The sequence below is a fragment of the Haemaphysalis longicornis genome, unplaced genomic scaffold (assembly GCF_048455015.1).
Source record: "Haemaphysalis longicornis isolate Haplotype H1 unplaced genomic scaffold, Haemaphysalis longicornis Haplotype H1 scaffold_10, whole genome shotgun sequence".
Classification (NCBI taxonomy): Eukaryota; Metazoa; Arthropoda; class Arachnida; order Ixodida; family Ixodidae; genus Haemaphysalis; species Haemaphysalis longicornis.
The window spans coordinates 106,312,032-106,333,457 of record NW_027526204.1 but is presented as its reverse complement, the minus strand read 5'-3'; the positions used below and the strand labels follow the sequence as shown (position 1 = coordinate 106,333,457).

At 46.8% G+C, this 21,426-nt stretch overlaps 1 protein-coding gene across 3 annotated transcripts in view; it reads left to right on the top strand.

Annotated features, from left to right (window-relative positions):
* Window positions 1-17,113, top strand: part of LOC144159053 (ras-like GTP-binding protein RHO) — a 33,517-nt gene extending 16,404 nt beyond the window's left edge. The window contains exons 1-5 of one of the 3 annotated variants that reach the window (XM_077690307.1): window positions 972-1,130; window positions 1,936-2,102; window positions 5,304-5,504; window positions 8,541-8,723; window positions 14,495-17,113. In XM_077690307.1, coding sequence (XP_077546433.1) covers window positions 1,947-2,102; window positions 5,304-5,504; window positions 8,541-8,723; window positions 14,495-14,533 — 579 coding nt within the window. In that variant the 5' untranslated portion in view covers window positions 972-1,130; window positions 1,936-1,946 and the 3' untranslated portion in view covers window positions 14,534-17,113. Of the gene's footprint in view, window positions 1-971; window positions 1,131-1,229; window positions 1,253-1,935; window positions 2,103-5,303; window positions 5,505-8,540; window positions 8,724-14,494 lie in introns of those variants that run through there. The other 2 variants (XM_077690308.1, XM_077690306.1) reach the window with 2 other exon arrangements.
* Window positions 17,114-21,426: the final 4,313 nt, after the last annotated feature.

The following is a 21,426-nucleotide window of genomic DNA, read 5'->3' as shown; positions in this document are numbered from 1 at the left end:
GATGCAAAATGCCCTTAATTTGTTAGTTTGGGGCTCTGTTTTTTTTTTTTTTTGACCCTATAATCTCACCACCTTTTCTTCACCCACGCCGGCATATATATTATTGAACTTTTTTCCGTCCATCGTTTGTAGCCAGCCTGCGGCTTGCACCCCGGATCCGAATGAATTGGAGACGTTTTCAAACGTTTTTTGAGTTTATATTTAAGCAATAATTTGTTAAAAAATGCCGATAAAGAAATAAATGTGGACGCTAACATGAAGCATATCATTTGCAGTGAAAATGAAAATGATGCGTAACTGTGCGCAATTTGATTTTTACAAAAAGAAGTAGTCTAATATGTAATGAATGCTTAATATACAGCTTTCAAAAGTGTTATTGCGAAATGCGGTCGTAATCTAGGGTACGAGCTACCCCCTCACCCTTTTTTTGGGAAGATCGTTTTTAACACAGAACTGCGCGCGCAGAAACACGTCGACAAAGAAAAACACGAAACAGTAATAAATGGGCGAGCGCACCCGCTTTTATGCGCAACAATTTTTCTCATCGCTCTCGTCTTCTATTTGTAGTTATTTATATTTCGATTCAACTTTCCAGTAAAAAGTTCTACTACTACCGCTCGTAATCCAACAGTGCACCGCAGTATTCCTCTCAGAAAGTCCGCACTCGTGTACGAGAGAAATGATAAAATTTAACAACAAAAATACATCAAGTCTTCTATTGTATATCAGGTAGATATAAACCAGAAATACTAGCCGTAAAACTAACCGAAGCTACGCGCGTCCCCGTACAAACGCTCATTGGGATTGCAGGAAGGTGGGCGTTTTTTCACTCCGACCCAAAGTCATCTGATTAGCTCGGGCTTAACACTTTTCGCTTGCTCGCATAACTAAAATACCTTTCTTTTTGGTCAATAATCGCGAAAGAAGCAGTCACTCACTTGTTGCTCGTCTCATTACGTCAAGCGCGCGAGCCGCATTCCGCGAGTATGCCCTCACGCGGCCCGCTCCCCTCGTGATTTCCCTCTCCCGAGAGCGTGCGAGCGACCGAGAGGTGCTGCCGCCGCTCTACCTAGCCGCGAGGTGTGGTCGTTCGAGCTTGTGTGGCCGCTCCGTCAAACCCAATTCCCCAGGTAAGCGACGCCTTTGACACGCCCGAGTCCAAGCCGCTGGCGTTTCCCGACGGCTGGTAGGTTCTCGGCGTAGGTTCCGAACCGCGTTGCCAATTCCGCCGCTCCTCCGGTATCTCGGAACGGTGAGCATTGCATGGCCGATTGTGAGCTTAGGCCTAGCCCCCTGGGTACCGGCGTTCTTTTCGCCAGTTTTAATTAAACCGTCACCGGCCGGGGTTCGAAGCCGAATGCACGGGAATTTTTCTCGAAAAGTGTGCTTCCTTCGTCCGTAATTCCGCGGATCAGCCGGTGTTTCGTAGGGGCACCCCGCTCAAAGTAAACAAAATGCACTGCCTCTTTGCTTTTCCCGTTCTGTGCAGCTCGGTTCGCGAATGCCTGTTGCTGCATTTCGGCCGATCGAGTCGCGATTGCACATCTGTGCCGTAATTGAGCGGAACGCGTTCGGCTCGAGCTGTTTCGGCTCGCGCTCGGCTCGAGCTAACGTGTCGGGCGGTCATCGGCGCTCTTTTTGCTGACCTTGTCAGTTGGAGCGGGGTATGCGACGGGAACGACTCGATTTCCGTACGCTGGATGACTAGACTGGCGATTTAGCGGTTTGTGTTCGCCTGTCTGGTGTCGCGATCTAAATTGGTCGTTTCATTCGCTCTGAAACGGAGCGGTCGACTTTCCCCGAGTCTGAGCTGGAAAGCGCCGGCGACGTTAGTCATGGCGAATTCCGCTTCGTTGTCGGAAGTCGAACGCTCTGACAGAGCCGCGACGGGTCGTTTGACGCGGCTAAAACTTTGCCCGTTATTTTTTGGCGCAGAGAGACCTCAGATGGCGGCGATCAGAAAAAAGCTGGTGATAGTCGGCGACGGCGCGTGCGGAAAGACGTGCCTGCTGATTGTCTTCAGCAAGGATCAGTTCCCGGAGGTTTACGTGCCCACTGTGTTTGAAAACTACGTCGCCGACATCGAGGTTGACGGGAAACAGGTAAGTGTTGTCCGACATTTTTGTTTCTGTCGATTGTCAACCTGTCCGCCCGTGCACTTGTAGTGTTATCATTCGGGGGCGGTAAAGCGCGGCGACTGGAATTAAGGCCGTTTCTCTCGCCCGGTTTTATCTGGCTTCGTCGGGAGACCGATTCCCGGATGTAGTGCGAAGCTACGCGACAGCAGGCTGCGTTGCGTGGAATGCCGACTAGCTACTAGCTCAAACGCTCGTGACAGCGAGCGAATGGCCCCATTGTGCGTTTTCCCGGAAGGTTGAGACGTGGTAATTTCGGCTGTTGAAGTGAAATCTGGCCGGTTATCTGTGATATGTAGAAACAATCCTTTAGCACCGTCTGCGCGAGGCTTTTTGGCTGTTTGGACGTTATTTCGAGCATTGAGCTGAATGACGGACGTTATTTCTATTGGGCTAAATGAGTGGAAATTCACTTGCTGTTCGCAAGTTGTTTTGTAGTTCTCCAGAGTGTCTAGCCTCCAATTTGGCAACACTTTTATTTGTCAAATGTTCATGCTCTGGTTTTAAAGCTGCAACATGACATGCATGTCAGACTTGGTTTCGGTTATATTTGGCTGCACACAAGACTTGTAAAGGCACTGCTTGTTATTATTGTGAGTAGCAGTATTTGCGCACCCCACATTGCCTAAACAAGAACCATCCGTGATGAAAGATCTTTGAATGCAGCAGGAAAAAATGAGTCACGCAGTTTATGCGCCGTACCTAACCAGAGTGACAGATGCATTCTTCTTGAGGGTAGAGCGAGAGAATACATTTACTAAAATTAAAAAAAGTTAGCAAGCCCAAAGTCGCTGTATTAATTTTTGTGCTATAGTTTGGGAGTACCTGTAAAGTGCATCCCACGTAAAGTTCACCTGCGTGGCATGGTGAAACACTGTTAATTCACTCAAAGGTAGCGACAGATTATTTTGTTATTTCTATAATTTATATAAGGTGTGTCCTGTAAAACTACAAATGTTGTTGCTTTTAAAGCCACTTTAGGACTGCCAAAGATGGCTGCTAGCTTTTATGGGAGCCGGCAAAGTCAAAGTTGCCCCTAATGGTTAGAGAATGCATTTCACCCCCAATTAGTCGCGAAATTCTGATGGATTTAAAGGAAGTAAGACCAAGTGGGGCTGTTTGACCGCAGTGTCATTTGTGGCTTTTCGTAATCTTTTCGAGACAGGATTTGTAAGCGCTATAAGAAGTGCTTGCATCAACTGGGGACCAGGTCACACCGCACTTCACACCGCACTTCACTAATGGAGCTAGCATGAGTTCACCTGTTATAAACAACCTAATGGAGCTAGCATGAGAGATTACCTGTTTTAAACAACCTGTTATAAATTGTTTTGAAGGATACACCATGGAGAATGGTAGCGTGCTTTGAAAGGGTGCGATGGGTACAAATGACCTATGATAAGTTTTAGTTGCTATGATGTCTATGGAGGTTCTTAGCCCGCACATATTTGCCAAAGCCTAGCACTCATATTCGCTAATGTCGGATCAAATGTTTGCTCGATTGGTAAGGAGTGTTAATGCAAGACACGGGCACACATGCAAATGCAGTTCCAGATGGGCCTTTAAACTTGATGCCTTGAGTTTTAAGTCCACACCACTATGGTGATGTAGACCAACCCTATTTCGGCATGTACCGGGGCTTTTGCAAAGTTCTTAGTATTCTGTATGATTGCACAGTCCGATTCTTAACTGTGGCTCCTACAATTGAAGCGTGGGAATATAGTTTTGTATGTCCCACAAGTGTGCGTAACTAATCTACATTTTAAATGCACTGCTCCCAATGTAAGTTTCAAACCTTTTGGGCTCAATTAAAATGCGTGTTAGCTGAGAATGCCACCTCAGGGATGTTTAAGTAAAGGTGTCCATGTACTGCTGGGCTTAGTTTTTAGTTTGTTTCGCAGAGTTTAAATCTTTCAGCCTTTCAACTTGTGGGGAAAGTTTTTGACTGTGAGTGGGCAGTTTTATTGTTGGTGTACCGCTTTTATTTTGCAGTCAAAGGCACTGTTTCAAAAGTGGAGTAACAAGCCACTTAATGTGGTGCACTCTCATCGGCTTTGTGCTCATTTTAATGTTAAAGTGTTGGTCGATCGGGTGACATTGTGATGGGTAGTAAGACTTGCTCTTTCAGAGACCTTGAAATGAGGCTGGCTAATAGATTTCACTTTTTCAGAGAAATGTGGCGAAATCTATAGCTGTTGCCACGAATTGATACCCTGCTGCTTCTCTGTGGAGTTGATTCTCAATCCAGATATACAAAATTTCAGCTTTGGTTTTTGTTGTGTTGCTCCTTTATGAAATTTATCGAACATGTTCATTGCTGCCGCTGAATAGAAGCTGGCTGGTATACTCGGTTACAACTTAAGAATGGCAACGGAAGTTGCCTCTGTGCTTCATCACTGCAGCCGGATGTTACTCTGCGCGCCGCAAGTAGTGCGTTACTGGGAATATTTTGAACATGGCACGACCCGTTTCCGTAATTTTCTGTACTTAATATACTTATAAAGTACTGCAGCGATGGCAGACAGACTACACGAGGAAGGGCAGATGATATCACGCATTCATAGCAATCTCCTTTCAAAACGCGTGCGCACATTGACATCCGGGTCCGTCGCTTAAGCGGAGTGATACAGTACATGAGCTATTGCCGTTGGTAACTTGTTCCCGAGTATAGCAGTGATACTCTGCCTGGTGTCATGTTGGGTGACTGGCACCTGCAAGTGTGGGAGAAGGACGGATATTCGAACGCTTTTTTTCATGTTGCCAATCTCGTTCCAGCTATAATACGTGGCTGAAATGCTTTGTGGCCGTTAGTGTGATGACTGGACAAGTTTGCTACGTTCGAAAAAGCATCCTAGATGTTAAAATGGCGTTTCAAGCCCCATTTAACCCACTACAACTGTTTTATCCGCGTCCTTTTCGATTTCCTAATAGAAGGAATGTCTGTTAATAGGAAAGAAAAAGCCTTCCAGAGCCTGTTTAACCTGTGCTCAACTACAACTGTGGTGGTAGCCCATTGCTTTTAAGGTGCCTGCCACCTTATGATGGAAGTTTGTGTTTTGGTTGATCCAAAGGTCGGTTGCTTCCATAACACATGGCTGCTACCAGCCAGCGCCGCAAGAAACAACGCAGTGCTGTTTTGAAGTAACCACGTGCCCTTTCCGCCTGCAGGTGGAGCTGGCCCTGTGGGACACGGCGGGGCAGGAAGATTATGACAGGTTGCGGCCCCTGTCATACCCCGACACGGACGTGATTCTGATGTGTTTCAGCATCGATTCTCCGGACTCACTGGAGAACATCCCTGAGAAGTGGACACCCGAGGTCCGCCACTTCTGCCCCAATGTGCCCATCATCCTGGTGGGAAACAAGAAGGTGCGTGTTCTCCTCTGGATGAGCCACACACACGTGAACGCACAAGGCCGCACATGTGAACGCATCCGTTATTGGTGAAATTAGGGGCAAGCGCTCTACAAGTACAACTGCAACGGATTCACGAGGACGCAGGTTCGATTCCCGGTTGCGGCGGTTGCCTTTGTGATGGAGGTGAAAAGCAAACACGCCCGTGGGTACGAGACTTCGGCGCACGTTAAAGATCCCCAGGTGGTCAAAATTAATCCGGAGCCCTCCACTACGCTGCGCCTCATCGCCTGTATAGCGTAGGCACGTTAAGCCCTACAATCAATCAATCCGTTGCGGTAATTGATTGTAGGGTTTAATTCGCCGACGCAACGCAGGCAATGAGGCAACGCCCGTGGGTACGAGATTTCGGCGCACGTTAAAGATCCCCAGGTGGTCAAAATTAATCCAGAGCCCTCCACTACGCTGCGCCTCATCGCCTGTATAGCGTAGGCACGTTGAGCCCTACAATCAATCAATCTGTTGCGGTAATTGATTGTAGGGTTTAACGCGCCGACGCAACGCAGGCAATGAGGCACGCCGTAGTGGAGGGCTCCGGATTAATTTTGACCACCTGGGGATCTTTAATGTGCGCCGAAATCTCGTACACATGGGCGTGTTTGCTTTTCGCCTGCGTCCTCATGTTAAGCAGCACGCCTTGGCCACTGAGCCACCGCAGCGGGTATTATGGCAACTAACGTCGCCACAGTGGCGTGCCATTCGCGCGCAACTTGTCGCAAGGGCAAGCTGGGAAACTGGGGGTGTCGTGGCTTTATTGCCATCATGGCAGTTGCTGGGTATGCCACGAGGCAGCCTGTGCCAGTTAGCTTATGTAATGGTACCCGGAATACAGGTTTTGAGCAGAAGCATTGGTCGAGTTGATGACATGAAAAGAACAGCAAAAGTTTGGAGAGTTACTGCCCACCTTGTGTACATTGGTGGGGCTTGTGTATAGCAGTAAGTATTCGCGAGCATGAACTGAATTTATGTGGCTGCTTTTGTTGAATGCACTGTTCAGGTGAATTTGAGCTTCCAGGCAGCTGTTTGGTACTTTTTCTTAGTTAAAGCACACATGCGACAGTGTGTGCATGTGAGTGTCTTTTCTGTTCACTTAAGAGACTGATATTGACAAGACTAAGATTAAATTCTATTGTGGGTATTTTTTGAAGATAAAATTGCACAAGTGTAATCGTGGTAGCGCAGCAAAGCCACTGGATTCAGCTAGTTCAAAGATTCCTACTGAAGCAAATGTATGAATTATAACCACTCTTCCCTGATGAACTTGCAAAGGAAGAGAAAAATTAAAGCCGTTCCACTCGATGTGAAAGCTGTCTACAAGTGCTGAGGAGTGATTCGCCATAATGGGCTGTGGCGCAGTTATCCGCTCACTGTTACCACTCAGTGCAATTCAAATGTTCTGCCTTCGCAATGCTCGCACGCCCCCTGCCTGAAACTGCGCCAGCGGGACGTCTGTTCTTTCTGTGCTTGCTTTTCCTCCCGCATGTGCCGGTGTTGCACTGCCACTTTTTTTTGCTTACTATTGTAAAAACGAACCCAACGAGCGTTCATAACAAAATGAACGCAACTGCTGCTGGTTAATTACGGATATTTTGCCTCAAATGTACCTACGGTTTTCTCTGCGCTAAACAACAGGGACATCCAGAGGGATTGGAGCATGTTTTACGGCAAGCGCCAGTGGTTCAAGAGTTTCAAAAGCCTCCGACTAATGAACCGCTTGGCTTTCGAAGCATCTGGGTTATGCTGCGACAACAGCCACTACGGCGTAACGCCGTAGGGCTCTAGTTGGGTCCAGCGAGCAAGCTACGACGACGAGGCAAACCCCTAAAGTGCTCTGCACTTAAAAACGAATTGAACCGCAGGGCATTCATAAAGACTGACATCCAGAGGGATTGGAGCATCTGTTTTACATGTGGCAAGAAAGGGCTGTGGCAAATTGCATTGCAATGTGCTAAAGGTGTCGCAAGCAATGCAGTTGTGTAAAGAGGCTATCTGTCTTGCGATTTTGATGTGTGGCATGGGAGAAAGACATTCGTGAAAATTGGTGAGCCAGTGCAATATCCTGATAGCAGCGGTCTCTTTCAGTCCCAGAAACTCAGTCAAGAAGCAGTTGCACACTTGAGTTGTGTGTAAGCTGTTTTCAGTTGCAGTGGTCAGGTGAACGCTACTCGACCAGGCCAACAAATGTGAACAGTTGTAAGGAAAATGTTACTTTTGACACACTATAGCCAGTTGTGCGTTGCTGGCTGCTTTGGGCTCCCTTCAAGAGATTTTGCATTGAGGCCAGCTTTAGTCAAGAAAGAAATGCTGGTATTGTCCTGTCTGTAAGCTTGAAAAGGAAAATCCGGGGTCCATTTCTCCTTTAGAGGAAGGACTTGGAGTGTAAGGGGAATGGCGCGATGTGCAGTTCGTATAAACGCATCCAAAGGCCCGCGTTTCAGTCTGCTGCTTGCAATGCCACACACCACTTTTTCAAGGAGGGGGTTTTTGAATTCACTGCTCACTGTACTGGGTAACACATCGCAGGGATACAAGGGATGGTGGTGTTGCTTGCCGGAAGTGCAATGCTCTCGTTTAACTTGCCTCTGCTCGCCACGCTCTGTTTCTCATTGGGTGGAGCCTGTGATCCCACTCTTCATTTTGCTGTTTCTCTGTGGATGGTGATTAAGGATTGACAAACGAAGTAAAGGAAGACTGAAGGTGTTTGATGGAGGGATGAACCAAGAAAATTCAGAGGCAGAGAAAGGACGCAATAAAATCGCGACAGAAACGATTGGACATTTTTTGGAGATGCCTTCGTCTTGCAGTGGACACAAGCAGGCTGATGGGGATAGTGACATTGCAAACATTGGGGCTCCTCTTCCAGGGTCTTTGTGCGCCACTTCAATGGATGGACAGTGGAATTAAAGGAGGTGGCCAGCATGATTTCTAGTTGGCGCTGTGCTTGGGTGTCGCTTGTGAGATTGTCCCGACCCGTGTGTCCCCATCATGCAGGACTTGCGGAACGACCCGCACACCCTGCGCGAGCTGGCGAAGATGAAGCAGAAGCCCGTCGCCCCCGAGGAAGGCCGCACCATGGCGGAAAAGATCAACGCCTACGGATACCTTGAGTGCTCGGCGAAGACCAAGGACGGAGTGCGGGAGGTGTTCGAGACTGCAACGAGGGCTGCCCTCCAGGTGGGTGCACTGCTGCACTGTAAAGGGGGCTTTTGTACTAATACGGTACTGTTTATGCCCATTACAATGGACCCTCTTATTTTTTTATTTATTTATTTCATACTGCGGACCATTTAAGGTCAATGCAGGGTGGGTAATTACATAGTTTTTCAAAGCAAGAAATACAATGGAACATGAATGCAGTGAAACGAGATGTAGGGCCTGTAAGATAATTTCCAGTGAAACAAAGCAACAAACATCATTTTGAACGAAATGCGGGTCCTGTAAGAGAATTACAATCAGCTATTCTACGAGGAAAGAAAGAGAATTTAAATGTGTCAGTTCTAGCGGAATAGGGCGTTAGTGAATGAGGGTGGTGATGGCGCGTAGGTTGTCTCATTAGAGGGTATAGATATGGAGTGACGTCAATGGCCAATTGTTTGTTGACTGACGAGCTGCGCGAGAAAATCCAGGCAGAATTGTTTCATCCGAAGTTGAAGAGGAGGGATAAGGTTAGCTTGCATAAGTGGGGAAAATTTAGAGAAAACGAATCTAATGGCTTTTCTTTGAATCCTTTCAAGTTTTGTTATGTTAGCATCAGTGAAGGGGGCACGTGGCTTTCAACTTCAGAAAAATGACCAAAACATAGTTTTTTTTAATGTCTCATATTTGGCTTCTACGTTTTCTATTCTGTGCATTTGCAAAGTTTCCCTGCCGAAAACAATCGCAAACTGGCATAAAAAAAGTACTTTGCCAGCCGTGGTGGCAAAACATCAGCGCAAAAAGGGGGAAAAAAAACGGAAATTTTTGGACCGCTGTATCTCCGCAACGGTGCCAGTGGGCACGGCCATTTTGGTACCATTAAATTGGCCGAACGATCCTCTTTCTGGTTCAGGTCGTCTCTTTGATCTTCGTTCATTCACGAACGCACAAACCGTAGCTCGAAATAGATCTGAAGCGCGATTGGCCTTCTGATCGGTGTGCGCTGGAACGGCCCTTCTGATTGGGCGTCGCTGAGGCAACGCAAGATGGTGGCCGCCTGAACTGCGCAGTGTGCGTTTCTGAGTTCACAAGTTTCTGATCAATCATTTTACTTGCTGTGGTATTCAACACGGATGTTATCGCGATGGGAATGCCTGAGATCACGAGCCAGATTCCGGGAAGTTGCGTGGCTCGAAAGGTAGAGGTCATCGAACGCTTATGGTGTGTGCGACTTTACCCTAGAGAGTGAAACGCAGTGTGCACGCTTGTGATAGCGTTTCGTAAAGTGAACTTTTTGTCTGGTTTGCGGTGCTTACGCGTTTAGTTATTGCCATGTTTGGCAGTAGGCTCGCTAGCCCTGGGGAAGAAACTGCAAACGCGTTAAAAGCTACGGCGGGCATAGCATAGCTGCTGCATGTAAAAGCATCGCCTGACTGCGCATCCGGTTTAAAATTGAAATTTTTGGGAAATTATGACTACCAGTACATATACATAGATAGTTTAGTGCATATGGCTGCGCTGCAAGGAATATTGGATTGGAAGTACTACCGTATTTATTCGAATGTAGGCCGGCCCTGGTTCTAAGCCGACCCCCGAAAGTCCGAAGGCGCGAAAAAAAAAAAAAACTTACCTCGAATGTAGGCCGAACAAAAAGGCGAGGTCAGCGTTCACAAAAAGAAAACACGTTTATTGAACAGGAAGATGCGGTGCTGGAACTCAAGTTTCTCTTGAAAATCACCGGGCAACTTCTGGACGATTGAGGTTTGACGATGGAGGCTAAAGCCGAAGTGCTTCATGAATTTCTGTAGCCAGCCCCGACTGGCTTTGAAGTGTGCCCGCGATAAGCCTCGTTCCCTTAAAAGCTCCCTTGCTTTTGCCTGGAGCACTTCCGTCGTTACTGGAAGGGCAGCTGCTCGCTGCGTCTGAACGAAGTCAGCCAATGCCATCTCCATTTCATGGTGACGGCATTCTCGTGGTTCGGTGATTGCCAACCTCGTTGCGGCGCACGCAAATATCCTCTCCCGTTGCGTCCTCCAACGACGGACATTTTTTTCATCCACGCTGAAGTCCCGCCCGGCTTGAACGTTCGACGACAACTCCGCGGCTAAAACAACTTTTCTTTTAAAAGCGGCACTATAATGGCACCGCTTCTTTTTGCGCTGTCAAAACCACGCAGGCCACTGTCCGCACAATTCAAAATGGCGGCCTATGGCCCTTAAGTGGCTACTGGCTCGTCTAGTAATGGCTACAATACTTTCTTTTCTGGGTGGCGCTAGCTGCGCGCTACTTCACTTGGAAATTGGCGCGTATTTCAAAATCCTCGAATCTAAGCCGACCCTGGAGTTTGATATATCAGTATTTCAAAAAAACTATCGGCTTAGATTCGAATAAATACGGTAGTAAAAAAATATGGATGCTTTGAAGTTGGAGTTATACAGAATATTATACCAAGCTTCAAAGTCTCTCATTTGTATCCTTGTGGTATGTAAATTTTTGGCAATGACCCCTGCACGTGTGAGTACTAAGTTGCTGCTCCAGGCGAGGTTATACAACATAAAAGCCAAAAACAGTTTTCAAATTTATGTCCAATGTGACAACACTGCATAGGGAAGTTGTCCAGTGCAATACAGGCAACTAGGTAACCTACTTTGCATTGAAAGCCATCTCCCCCCCCATTTGGTCTGCAAACTGGGCCATGCACTTTTCACAGTGGAGCTGAAAATGATTACAAGGCTGGAAAACGCGCTCCAATTTCAAGGCAAGGCATTGCAGAAGCCCCATGTTCAAAAGGACACAAAGGCTACAACCCTGACAACTTTTGATGAGTGAAATCTGTTTCAACTTGGGAAGCCGTTTTCTGAAGTTTTTTTTTGCCACCTGAGTCGCTTGTTTCGGTGATTATTTCGTGACTGCTAGGTCTATTTTGATTCAATCTTTTGCATTACTTTCCTTGGTGAACGTTCAGGTCGTGACACTTTTGGTTTTCCAGATTTACTTCTTGTGAATTTTTTATTCACGTATTTGTTCAGTGTACATGCCTGTTGTGCATTCACTTCGAAAAAACTGAAAACTAAAAAAAAATTGTTGTAAATAAAAAAGTGTGTCACGACCATGTCCATTTATTTGGGAATGCAGAGCACTTCGAACAAGTTTTCTATCACGTTTTATAAGCCGCTGAAGCACAGTAAAAGGTGAACAGAAAGGCAATTTTTGAATTTTTTTTAAAATTGTTGCCGTGTTGTCACAGAGGCATTTCCAGTTGCTGTGCCAATTTTCATCAAAATCCCCAAAGAAATAAAAAAAGTTGATTTCGAAAGCCACATCCCCTTTTAACCCGGAAGAAAATGTCTGCCGTATCTGAAGTAAAGGGGAATTGGGTTATGGAAAGTGGGGAAAATGGGAACTTTGTTAAGTTATTGCACATGCATGCTGCAGACAGTTTGTTCTTTGTACACGCCTGCAGCATCTCTGCACAGCGCTCATGCGGGGAAAAGGAATCTCCTAATGCTTTTTTCGAAGCTTAGCACCGGCACTTGGAAAAGGCCTAGCACATGCGGTCGAGTGCGTAGAGACACAAGCTAAGCTGAGCAAATAAAGCAAGAATATAATTAGAAGCCATTGCCAACTAGCTGTAAAAATTGGTCATGGCCGGCAGAATTAGCCAGGCTCTTTTCAAACCCTTCGTGACGAGGCAGGTTTACCCAAAACCGTTCGTGAAACTATTCAGATCTCTGTACAACATTTCCCCGAGACAGCTTCCGCATTCGTAATGATATTAATCTGGTCAGTAAAACAGCTGATAAGAAATAATCTGATGGATAGCTGTGAGATCTAAAGTTGGATTAGTTGGACTGCACGGGCAGCGGCAGATTGTACACAATGGATGGGTACCATCCCCCAGCTTGAGGCATTTCTTACCATTTTCTTCAAATGGAACGGGAACAGTGCATGTGTTAGAATAATGAATGCTGAACTCCACTGAACCTGAGTTCTTTACTACATAAAAAAAACTGACGAGGGCAGACTCGACCTCTGGGTGCGCCACTTAGCGTATTTGAAAGCGCTGTTCTTCAATCTCACTGGAGTCAGTTTTTCGGCAGCATCCTTGTTCATGACGGTCAAGTGGATTGTCTGCTTCGACCGGTTTGTACTTCTGGCGTTGTTGGCGTGTTTTTCGCCATGTCCAACAGTGTAAATTCTGCTTAGTTTATCAGACAGTGGAATCATCTGCCCTGCCACTAATTGCAGAAGAAAAAACATCAGTGGCACCGGCTTGGCTTGGCTTCGCCAACGACCCGTTCTACGCCAGCAGTGTTGCCAGACATACTAGTTTCCTTGCCAAAATAAACAAAGGAAAAGCATATCGGGTGCCGGGGCTGCGAAAGCTTGCTACAGTGGAACCCCGCTGATGCGTCCCCCAGACTTACGATGGATCACCACGGTCCTGGCAAACTCCCCATAGAAACGATGTATTATAAACCCCGATGATATGATGCACGGGTGCACACGGTCCGCTTCATATAACAGACTCTGGTAATTAGTAAATTATTGCAATTAGTAAATCGGTAAATTATTGCAAAACACTATTTAAAGCTGTCGTATTAGTTGAAAACGGCAATCCCAAAAGAGTTGTCAGGAATAATTAGAAGCTTAATGCAGAATGAACAAAATGTGGCAAGCCAAGCCAAGTGCTAAAGGAAGATTGGCTAGCTGCTATAACGGCGCTCGCACGACGGCACACGATTGCAGCGACAGATTTTCCTCTAATATGTATATCGGTATGAAGCAGTACGGCATACGTAGCTGTAATGTGCCCCCTAGGAGGGGGTAATTGGAGCATATCAGGCATTGCTACGCTCACTTTCACACGAAAGCGTAGTGTTGCGCACACGGTTGTGGCGCAGATTTCAGCGTGGTAAAAATTATTTCGTCGCTCCTTGCTACAGAGAGAGGGCTATGTAGTCGCAATGTGTAAGGTCGGAATTTAGTTTTGAGAGTTGCAATCTTGGGAGGACGTAATTTCTCATCACGTTACCAGGAGAGCCGTGAAGGCTTTAACCAAGAATTTAATGGAGACTGGAAAGCACAAGGTTGAACAGCTGTCCATGAGACAGCCACTTGATGGATGGCCTGTCTACACTTTGGTGTGTACTGGAGTTTGAAATTCGAAATGAAAGGGCTGCCTGTGTGATCAGAGACTGGCTATTTTGTGTTGCTAAGTTTGGGATGGTGGGTGAAGTATTCGTTCTAAACGGCTGGGCTGTAAGGCTGGGCATGCTTTTCGTGGGTCAACCGTGACTGGATGGTCTTATGTAATGCTGATATACAGATTATAGTTAATACTATATGGGAAAACGGCACAATGTGTAGATCGCTACCCAGATTGAGCCGGTGCAGCAAATAGCAGCCAATCAGTCAATAATGGCGTTTTGCCTGGCTTGTCAGTTGTGATAACCAATAGTGCAGGTGGTTCCAAGCAAAATGGTGGGAAAGGGGGTGTTTTGATGCAATTGATGGCAAAAACACTTTTTTGTGTTCAACTGCAGAATTTAGTTGTGAACTACTTGCTGCGCAACTAAATTTGCTTGTATTCCACACAGTTCGGTGCAGGATAGAATGTAACCAATACAATGCAAGCGGCAGCAAAAATGGGATCTTATGTGTTTGTGCAGAATCTTGCTCCTGTTACTCAATTCAGTACTGAACTGTACTGAATTGAGAATGGGAAACTTGTATTTTGGTTGCGTTGCCCGTGTCCACTGTTTAAATGCAACTTTTCGTTTTTTTTTTCTGCTCTTCCCCACTCGCAGGTCAAGAGGCCAAAAAAGCCGAAATGCGTCCTTCTCTAGAGTCTACACCTTTTTCTTTCCGTTCCCGGTGGGAAAAGCCACGGGGGCTGGAGGAGCCTCTCTCGCTGCAGTGTCTTCGCCGCTTCGTGCGCGCCAGCCCGCACCTCTCTCCCCCTCCCCCTCTCCCCTTTCCCCCTCCCCCCTCGCATTGTTTCTTCGCGCCACACCAGTTTGCTGCCATGCATTTCAGCGGCACGAAGCCACACACGGCCGCTCGTAGGCACGTCGACAGACTGAAACAGGGAACAAACGCGCCGGATGGGGAACAGCTTTGTCTTGTCTTGGATTGTGTCTTAACGCATTAAAGGGGAGAGCTTTGCCGCAAGGGCTGCCTATCTGCCTGCTGCTGCCTTGCGAGAGTTGTGTCGCATTTCGAAGGGCATTGGGGCGACGGGTGGGTGTGCTGCCTTCATCTCTCTAGCGTTAGCGTGATGCCCTGGGTGCCTCTGATTTTTTGAGTGGGCACGGCATGGGGAAGAAGATGCTTCGACTCTCGCGGCAATTTAAGCCGGTTGCAACTTTTATTGTCTGGGCGTGCTTCGTCGAAGGGGCGGGGAGAGTTAGTTTGGGGCTGCAACTTGGCCTGTTCCAAGCTTGTTTTTTTCTTCTTCTCCGAAGCATCTCATTTTCCTTGCTTGGTCCTTTCGTTTTTCATCATTAAAAACAGCGTATTAGCCAAGTTTAGCGTGCTTGTCTGAGGCCAGACAGCGTTGAGACAAAAGTGCCTCGGGATAACCTTTTTCTGTGGGGGAAAGGGGGTGGGGGGGTTTTGGGAAACATGCTTTAAGCATCGTTACTGCTTTGATAGTCTTGAAGGAACTGAAGTGTGGTGCGAGGTTGAAGGAGGCAGTGTTTTTTAGATGTCCCTTCGGTCGGGGAAGAGGTTTGTCAATGGGTGTCGCATTTGCCGCAAGCTTGAATGTAACTTGCCTTGTGTGATTGGAGGCAATGTGGTGGACGTCTATATACACATTCATGCGGGGGCATTCTTAAATTTTTACTCACATGCGAATGTGACTGCCGCCAGCTTTTTCCTTTCTCTGTGCTTTCAACTGTGCTTTGTTAGTGTTTTTGGACATCAAGAAGGGCGAATTTTCCAGGCAGATTTATAATTTGTTAAGCGAGTTTGCAATGGAGTGAAGTTTGTTTCATTCCCAGTTTCAAATTTAGTCCAGATCAATCCAAAAAATCAGTAAACCGTTTCAGTGGTCTCCTGCGACGTACCGGTAAATGTTTTTGGCTTGACAAGCGTTTGCGGTTGCTGGACGATTTGAAGACAGCTCTACGTGGGTAGTCAATGCCTGGGATTAAAGATGCTAAAATTCCCTTAGTTCCCAATTTTTAAGGGCATTGCAACCTCTAAATGAAGTTATGGTGTAGTTTTTGTTGTACCTTGATTCTATCACCCCCGATGAATCGTATTCAAGCGAGCTTTGCCGACAGGACCAGTCTTCATTCTCTTCTTGCTTCTGTGATGAATGCATTGAATAAAGCCCAGGAAGAAGCATACTTTCTCCAAAAGGAAGCAAGTGTAACCAAATAAGCTCCCGCCCGGGAGCTAACGCGCCGCCGTTTGTGTCTAGCGTTTGAATTGCATTGTTTATACGAGGTCTTGCTCTGTAATCTATTGCGGTTGTACCTTTGTACCTTTCCAAAGATGCAAGCTCTATCACAACTTGGCATAAGCAAAATATAGCAAGGGCTTTGAGGTTCCTTTGTTTTGAGCCGAGATTCTCTTCAGGGAGTCTTGGTCTTCCGCTAAATGTTTTCGTATTAACGTTAATAGTTCTGTAGTCTTAAATTGCCATACTCTTCAGTGTGCAAGCAGTCCGCCAGTATAATATTTAAATGTAGCTAAACGCTGTTCTCCTCTTTGTGCGATTGAGCGCACAAGTTTGGAAAGGTACAGCTGACATCTGTGCGAAATAGTTTCGAAGGCAAAATGTCGTTTTTTACTCTGTCCGCTGCAGCATTGTTGAATGGTGTCGCGAAACACTTCTGTCTCTTTCCATGCACAAGCACACACAACGGCGGGCACATTTTTGAAATGCACTCGTGAGCAAAGTGATTGTGTCTACCGTACTGGACGTTCTTTTTTTGCGGCTTGTGTGAGCGAAAGCGCAATGGTGGTATCGTGTTAACAGGAAACGTTTGAGAATGCCACGTGTGCAACTGCTGACCTGCGCGTTCTCTCGCGAGATCGTTCGAGAGCTAAGCCTCCTCATCAGCCTCCAGAGTTTTTTTTTTTTTCTTTTTCTTCTAGGCGTTTTCTAACTGGAAAGGTGGTGGGGCGTGAGGACGCACGTTTTTGAATGTGACGTTCGCGGTCTCTGCCCGCCTTGTACATATAAACAAAAAAGAAAAGAAGCCGTGTCCTCTTTTTGTTTGTTTTTCGACGTCGTCGTGGCTGTTCTCTCTGGCCTCTCCTTTTTCTGTACAACCAGCGCCGAGCGTTTGTGATGGCGGCGCACTTTTTTATACGGGGAAGAAAGACAGCTTAGTGCATTGTTCTCTTGGTTACGTGTATGGTAGGCCTCTTGTAACTATTATTATTATTAAAGCATACTTTTGCCGAATAAACCCGTCTCTTGTTTTTGTCTCGAATTGTCAACAAAACCCTGCTGTTCAGCCCGTGTCAAAATTTTCTAGGCCAATCCTAAGCCTTCTCTACCTCAAAGAATTCAGAGAATAAGCTTTACCTTATATGTGTCAAATATTTTGACAGAAAGGTGTTTTCTCTAGCTTTCTGGCATAAAAAATTTCAGCCACACTTGGGACGTGTGTACATTAAATTTTTTGCGGCCTATTTTTTTCCGGATTGGCCTAGCAAATTTTGGCAGACTGTACAATCACTGGTTTTGGAGTGAGCACAGTTGCCCTTTAATGTAACATGTTGGCTTTGCATGAAATGCCTCTGTGCAGACTGAAATGTCGCCTTACCTGCCATGTTGCGTTGCTCCGTTTTTAAAATGAAATTGTGCCGGCCAAAACCAAACTTTCCCTAGAAGCACTCAAGTTTGAGGATAGAACAAAAAAATTGCGCCCACCTCCCCTCGCGGGAACCCTGGTGTGATGCGACGCTGAGGGGGTTCAAGTGCAAGCGGAGAGCAACCGTCGACCGAAAGGCCGCCGGAGAGCGGCACACCGGTTATATGCGCAGCGCGCCCGAAGCTATGGCGCAACTCAATACAACACAATCCACTTTAATCCAAGCCAATCCAATCGAATCGAATCCAATGCCCCTCGCGAGAGAGTGTTCGCCATCGGAGAGGAGTGGGGGTGAGCGGAGGAGAGTGCGGACGCTGCCGCCGCCGACGGACGCACCAGGAAGGACAGGGCCGCCGACAGATGCTCTCAGCGTCGCATCTAATACGCTGCGTTGCCATCGTGTTTTACAAAGCAGCAGTGAGTGCTAGGTCAGAATATGGCAATATAGCTCGGTTGATTGCCGTTTCCCTTGACTTGCCAAGGAGCTGTTAACCAGAATGATTGTCTCCAACAATTCTTGTTGACAGAACAGTCTGCAAACATCAGTGACGCTTGTGTGCTACATCACGACACGTTTCTGTACAATAAAGTGGTTTACGTCAGGCCTTTCCTTTGGATTGGGATTAATTATGCTAGGTCAGGGTCTAAGATCGGCACTGGGAGTGTTGGCATAATGCCACAAGTGCAAGGGCCATTGGATGTTGCAGGACGAATTGAAATTGGATCACCCTGTCAATACAGGATATTGGCAGAGGCCAATAAGCATAAGGATTCCTGACACTGATCAATTAAAAAGTGAAGAGCTTACCTTTATAATTAGTATCAAACGATCGTCTTTGCCAAGAATTTTAGTGCTGACCAGTAGTTATTACCTTCCTTTAAACTTGGAAACACTCCCAGTGCCGATCTTAGACCCTGACCTAGCATAATTAATCCCAATCCAAAGGAAAGGCCTGACGTAAACCAACGCCATTGTCCTTGATGACGGTGGAAGGCTGGCCAAGTAGGTGAATGCGAACTGTGATAATTGCTGCCAATGACTGTTGCCTCCCTTGTAAGTTGTGATACCTGTTAGAGGGCCATGGAGACAATGTACAAGTTTGTTCAGTTTGAAAAAACTAACCTTTGGTAACTCACTGGGCTCCATTTGCAAAAAATGCAAGCACTGTAAAACTTCGAAATTTTGCAGTACAGTGACAATGTGGTCAGCACTAACAACATAGCTATCAGTGCGTTAACTGCACGTTCGCATTCAAGTGATACGATCAAACGTCTAGAACTTGAGGAACCACTACAATGGCCCAGCCATGCTTCTTGGCAGTGGTTTACATCAGTGGCTGCCCTAATGCCGCATCCGTATCCATTGTCGTATCCGGAAAGTCGCCACTGCTTGATATGTTTCCATTAATATCCCCATTACTTGTCGGAAGTTTGCGATAAAAGTGGTATCATTGTTATCAGGACAAATCAGTCTTTTTAATGAACTGAACATGAACACTGTCTTCGTGGCTCTTTTAGCTACTATTGTTGCCATCCGTCGATGCGCGGACTGCCAGTGGCCAAAACAATTGCGGCTGCTGTGGTTTCGCCAGTGCATTAGCTGGGCCAAGATGCTTATAATTCTAATTTCAGCTGTGGTGTGGCAGCACAACACAGAAGGTGTTGCACAGCTCGACGACATACGGCTGTCAGTTCTAGCACAAATGAAAATCACCCACAGCTGTACCGAAGCTGACGAAACACCTGAAATCGTCTGTTAACTTTTTTTAGTTTTTATTGTTAGTAGTAGCTTCTAGTTCCGCTGTAGAGCGTCACCAGGAAACTCGGCCCAGCAGAGCACACGTGAGCATTCGCCTCGTGAGGAGTGCCCGACGACGTCCAGGTTTGTGCCACGTGAGGAGCTCGCACCGAGCGCACGTGAACGTGTGCCCTGTGAGGAGCACTTGGCGTTGGATCATCTCGACCTTCGAGAAAACTCTTCCCAGCGTTTGTGGTATGATCTCTCTCTCTCGCGTGCCGTTCTCGCCAGTTGACGTGCATTCGCACTTGAAGTGGGAAGCACGGACGCAGAGTTCGCGAATCTGGTTGCCGCGGCTTCTAGCGTGTGCTAGCGCGGTCCACTTTGGGAGAGATGTGAAATAAAGGCTGCGGACGAAACGATCCGGGCTCGCCAGTCGTGGAGAGCTTTCAGCGGCAAGTTTGGAGTTGCAACGGCCGTGTCTCTGATGAAGGGAAAAGGGCCGCCAGCTCTGCTGTTCTTCCAGCCTTGCACCACTAGTGCAAGTGGCGCCAATTTTTAAAATTAATTTTGCTTCCCATTATGCTGGTTATTTAAATGCCATGATATCTCCGCAGCCAACGGAACATTTGGAGCAATATCAATATGGAAGGTCGTCGTGAAACGTAATAGTGTCATTTACGCCATTTAAGCAGTATTGGACTGACCCTAGAGTAGCACTGGTCTCAAAACGAGGGTGCATTGACCACCTATTAGGCAGACTTATTACGAAGCCACTAGCGGTATCGTGTCTATTGGCTTGTTGGTCGCATTTGATTTTCCAACAAAGTAGTATTTCAAGCCGGCCGTGGAGCTGAAGCCAGAGCTCCATCCAAAAAATACTTGTAATGCCCGAAGGTACGCTCTGCTCACTGTTATGTTGGAGAGGGACCACTGCACCATGTTTTCTTATAGTTAATAGTAATGCAGTAACCCCTCGTTACGCCAAGTTGACGAAACTGCACAAACTTTGCTCTTCATGTACAACCGCTATGTGCAACCAGTATCGCAAAGGGCACCCAATTCATATGGCCAATTCACATCAATTTACTCAACACAACTGTATTCATTATCACATGGTTAGACAGCATGCTGAACTCTCTGGCAGGAAGCATGCCGGTAGAGCAGTGAACTGAAGACCTCGGCGCTGCAATTTAAGTGAAACTCTGCAAAGAAATTTACGTGGTTTCAAAAAATTTTCGAAGCTGTCTATTTTATTTGATCCAAATTCTCCTGTTCGCTTACTGATAAGCCACCAAATGGCAAGGTGAACTACTTCCTGAAAATGCAATGCGAATGCAAAAATACGAATCGGAACACACACATAACGCAATTCCTTTCTATGCAAGTCGAATTCTCCCAGGGCCCCATAACAGCAGTAACGGAAGTTTGGAAATGCAACTTCCAAAAAATACCACAACTGCACCATTATGTGGATTGCACAAACCACATTCTTCAATTTTGCGTGTTCTGGTTAATACTTTCATGTCCGCATTTCCTTTGTTCATGACTACATGTACGTCAGAGGGGCAAATCGAGAAAAACAAAACAATCTCTGGCTTCCCTTTGAGCAAACTGGTCACCGAGGTGTTTGGCTTGCTTTCTTTTCACCGATTTGGTTGAAAATTACTACAAACAGAGCAGGTGCGAATTTCCAGCCGCCCACCGCACACACAACGCTGCGCTGGCCAAGGCTTGGAGGCAACTTCAAATACCTACCTGAACCCGCTGGCCTATAGTCACTTCCATCCAGATATCTTCTCGGATAAGTGCGAACACTGCGGCCACCGCGCACACCTTACGCACATTATGTGGAAATGCCAAAGAAAACCACAGAGTGAAACCCACAGAGCGAAACCCCTCTACCCCCCCATAGATATCAAACACCTAGAGCGCTGGGAAACCCAGCTGCGCAGCTCTGATCCTCTAACGCAGCTACGCCTTGTCCAGATGGCCGAAGAAGCCGCCAGGGACCAAAATCTCCTGGCTGACTAACACGGCAAAGAGAGCCCAAGCTCTCTACTTCTGGGCAAATAAAGTTCTTTCTCTCTCTCTCTCTTGGCTGCAGCACACGGACACAAGGCTTGCCCATTCCCGCTTACCCCACGGTCAAGAACACACCACGACG